The sequence below is a fragment of the Calidris pugnax genome, unplaced genomic scaffold (genome assembly GCF_001431845.1).
Source record: "Calidris pugnax isolate Ruff unplaced genomic scaffold, ASM143184v1 scaffold535, whole genome shotgun sequence".
Lineage (NCBI taxonomy): Eukaryota > Metazoa > Chordata > Aves > Charadriiformes > Scolopacidae > Calidris > Calidris pugnax.
The window spans coordinates 9,987-12,862 of record NW_015091323.1 but is presented as its reverse complement, the minus strand read 5'-3'; the positions used below and the strand labels follow the sequence as shown (position 1 = coordinate 12,862).

Here is a 2,876-nt window from a genome sequence, read left to right as displayed (position 1 = left end):
TGAAGCAGCCCCCAGCAGCCCCCCCTCCTCGGAGCCGCCCCCCCCCGGCACCCAGAGTCCTGAGGTGCCCCCGGGGGGGGGCTCCGAAGCCCCCGCGGGGCCAGCGGAGGGGTGAGGGGTGGTGCCCCCCATCCCCCCCCATCCCCTGGGGTACGGTGCTTAATAAAGGCCTGGGAGCACCTCTGGGGTGTGTCTGTTTTTTGGGGGGGCACCTTAAAGACCATTGAGTTCCAACCCCCTGCCCTGGGCAGGGACACCTCCCACCAGACCAGGTTGCTCCAAGCCCCCTCCAACCTGGCCTTGAACCCCTCCAGGGATGGGGCAGCCACAGCTTCTCTGGGCAACCTGGGCCAGGCTCTCACCACCCTCACACCAAAGAAGTTCTTCTCAGCTCCATCTCCTCATTTTTGGTTTAAAACCCTTCCCCCTCCTCCTCCCCCTCCGGCTCCACTCCCCAAATACCATCGCCAGAGGGATCTAAAAGCCGGTGCTGAGGGACACGGGTCAGTGGTGGGTTGGGCAGTGGTGGGTTGATGGTTGGTCTTGAGGACCTTAAAGGTCCCCTCCAACCCAGGGAAGTGGTGGAATCGCCAGAGAATCACAGAAGGTTTTGGGTTGGAAGGGACCTTAAAGCCCATCCAGTTCCATCCCTTCTAGGGGCTGGGATGTCTTCAATGAGACCAGGTTGCCCAATGCCCCGTCCAACCTTGGCCTTGAACCCCTCCAGGGATGGGGCTTCTCTGGGCAACCTGGGCCAGGGTCTCACCACCCTCTGAGGGAAGAAGTTCTTCCCCACATCTCATCTCCATCTCCTAATTTTTGGTTTAAAACCCTTCCCACTTGTCCCATGGCTCCCCTCCCTGATCAAGGGTCCCTCCCCATCTCTCCTGGAGCCCCTTGAGGGACTGGAAGTGGCTCTAAGGTCTCCCCGGAGCCTTCTCTTCTCCAGGATGAACAGCCCAAACTCTCTCAGCCTGTCCACACAGGGGAGGTGTCTCCATCCCTCTGATCACCTTGGTGGCCCTCCGCTGGACCCGTTCCAACAGGTCCATGTCCTTCCTGTGTGAGGACTCCAGAGCTGGACACAGAGCCCCAGGTGGGGTCTCCCCAGAGCAGAGGGGTGGAATCACCTCCCGTGACCTGCTGGCCACGCTTCTCTTGATGCAGCCCAGGGTGGGGTTGGCTCTCTGGGCTGCTGGCTCATGTGGAGCTTCTCACCCACCAACACCCCAAGTCCTTCCCCTCAGGGCTGCTCTCCAGCCGTTCTCTGTCCTGGGTTTGTCCCTGGGATTGCCCCGACCCTGCACTTGGCCTGGTTGAACTTCATGCGGTTGTCACCGTCCCACCTCTCCAGGTCCCTCTGGATGCCATCCCTTCCCTCCAGCGTGTCCCTGTGCCACACGGCTTGGTGGCATCGCCCAACTCTCTGAGGGTGCCCTCCATCCCACTGTCCATGTCTCCAACAAAGATGTTGAACAGCACTGGTCCCAGCACCGACCCCTGAGGGACACCACTGGTCTCCAACTGGCCATGGAGCCGTGGACCACGACCCTTTGAGTGTGGCCACCCAGCCCCTTCCTGGGCCACCCAGTGCTCCATCCCTCCAGCGTGACTTTCCGATTTGGACACCAGGATGTGTGGGACAGTGTCACACGCTGTGTGTCCCATCCTCCACGGGGAAGGGTCCCCTGTGGTGCTCTGGGTGTCCCTCTGTCCCTCTGGGTGTCCCTCTGTGTCCCTCTGGGTGTCCATCAGTCCCTCTATATGTCCTCGTGTCCGTCTGCCTGGCCTTCCATCTCCCTGGGTGTTCCTTTGGGTGTCCCTCTGTCCTTCTGGGTGTCACTCTGGGTGTCTGTCTGTCCCTCTGCATGTCCCCATGTCCCTCCCCTTGTCCTTCCATCTCCCTGGATGTCCCTCTGTCCCTCTGTCCCTCTGGTTGTCCCTCTGTCCCTCCAGGTGTCCCTCTGTCCCCCTGGGTGTCCCTGTGTCCCTCCGGCTGTCCCTCTGTCCCTTCGGGTGTCCCTCTGTCCCTCCCTCTGTCCCCCTGGGTGTCCCTCTGTCCCTCTGTATGTCCCTCTGTCCCTCCGGGTGTCCCTCTGTCCCTCTGGTTGTCCCCCTGTCCCTCCGGGTGTCCCTCTGTCCCTCTGGGTGTCCCTTTGTCCCTCTGGGTGTCCCTCTACCTGTCCTTCCATCTCCCTGAGTGTCCCCCTGGGTGTCCATCAGTCCCTCTGTATGTCCCTCTGTCCTTCTGTCCCTCTGGGTGTCCCTCTGTCCCTCTCAGTGTCCCTCTGGGTGTCCATCCAGGTGTCCCTCTGTCCCTCTGGGTGTCCCTCTGGGTGTCCCTCTGGGTGTCCCTCTGTCCCTCCGGGTGTCCCTCTGTCCCTCTGTCCCTTCGGTTGTCCCTCTGTCCCCCCGGGTGTCCCTCTGGGTGTCCCTCTGTGTGTCCCTCTGTCCCTCTGTCCCCCTGGGTGTCCCTCTGTCCCTCTGGGTGTCCCTCTGTCCCTCTGTCCCTCCGGGTGTCCCTCTGTCCCTCTGTCCCTCTGTCCCTCTCAGAGGGGTCGCTCTCCCGGCGGAGCTTCGACTCGGGGGGTGTGGCTTAGGCTCGACTGGGGCGTGGTTTCGGCTGGGGGCGTGGCTTTGGGCCCAGAGAGGGCGTGGTTTGTACTCGTGTGGGCGTGGTTTGTGCCCGCCGGGGGCGTGGTTTCGTCTGTGCGGGGCGTGGCCACGCGTGACTCAGCGCGTTGCCATGGCAGCGGCGGCGGCGGCGGAGGGGGGGGGCGGCGTTAACGCCCTTCCGGCGGCGGCAAGATGGCGGCGGCGGCCCCGGGGGCGGGTGAGGGCTCCGCCGCGCTCCCGCCGCAGCCGCCGGAGCTGAA

At 63.5% G+C, this 2,876-nt stretch overlaps 2 protein-coding genes across 2 annotated transcripts in view; both read left to right on the top strand.

The window, feature by feature from the left end:
• Positions 1-2,787, top strand: part of SYMPK (symplekin) — a 22,554-nt gene extending 19,767 nt beyond the window's left edge. The window contains exon 19 of the mRNA XM_014960942.1: positions 2,601-2,787. Coding sequence (XP_014816428.1) covers positions 2,601-2,787 — 187 coding nt within the window. The remainder of the gene's footprint in view (positions 1-2,600) is intronic.
• Positions 2,788-2,808: 21 nt separating this feature from the next.
• The window catches only part of DMWD (dystrophia myotonica, WD repeat containing), a gene marked incomplete at its 3' end in the record, with an annotated part of 4,750 nt that continues 4,682 nt past the window's right edge, over positions 2,809-2,876 (top strand). The window contains exon 1 of the mRNA XM_014960941.1: positions 2,809-2,833. Coding sequence (XP_014816427.1) covers positions 2,809-2,833 — 25 coding nt within the window. The remainder of the gene's footprint in view (positions 2,834-2,876) is intronic.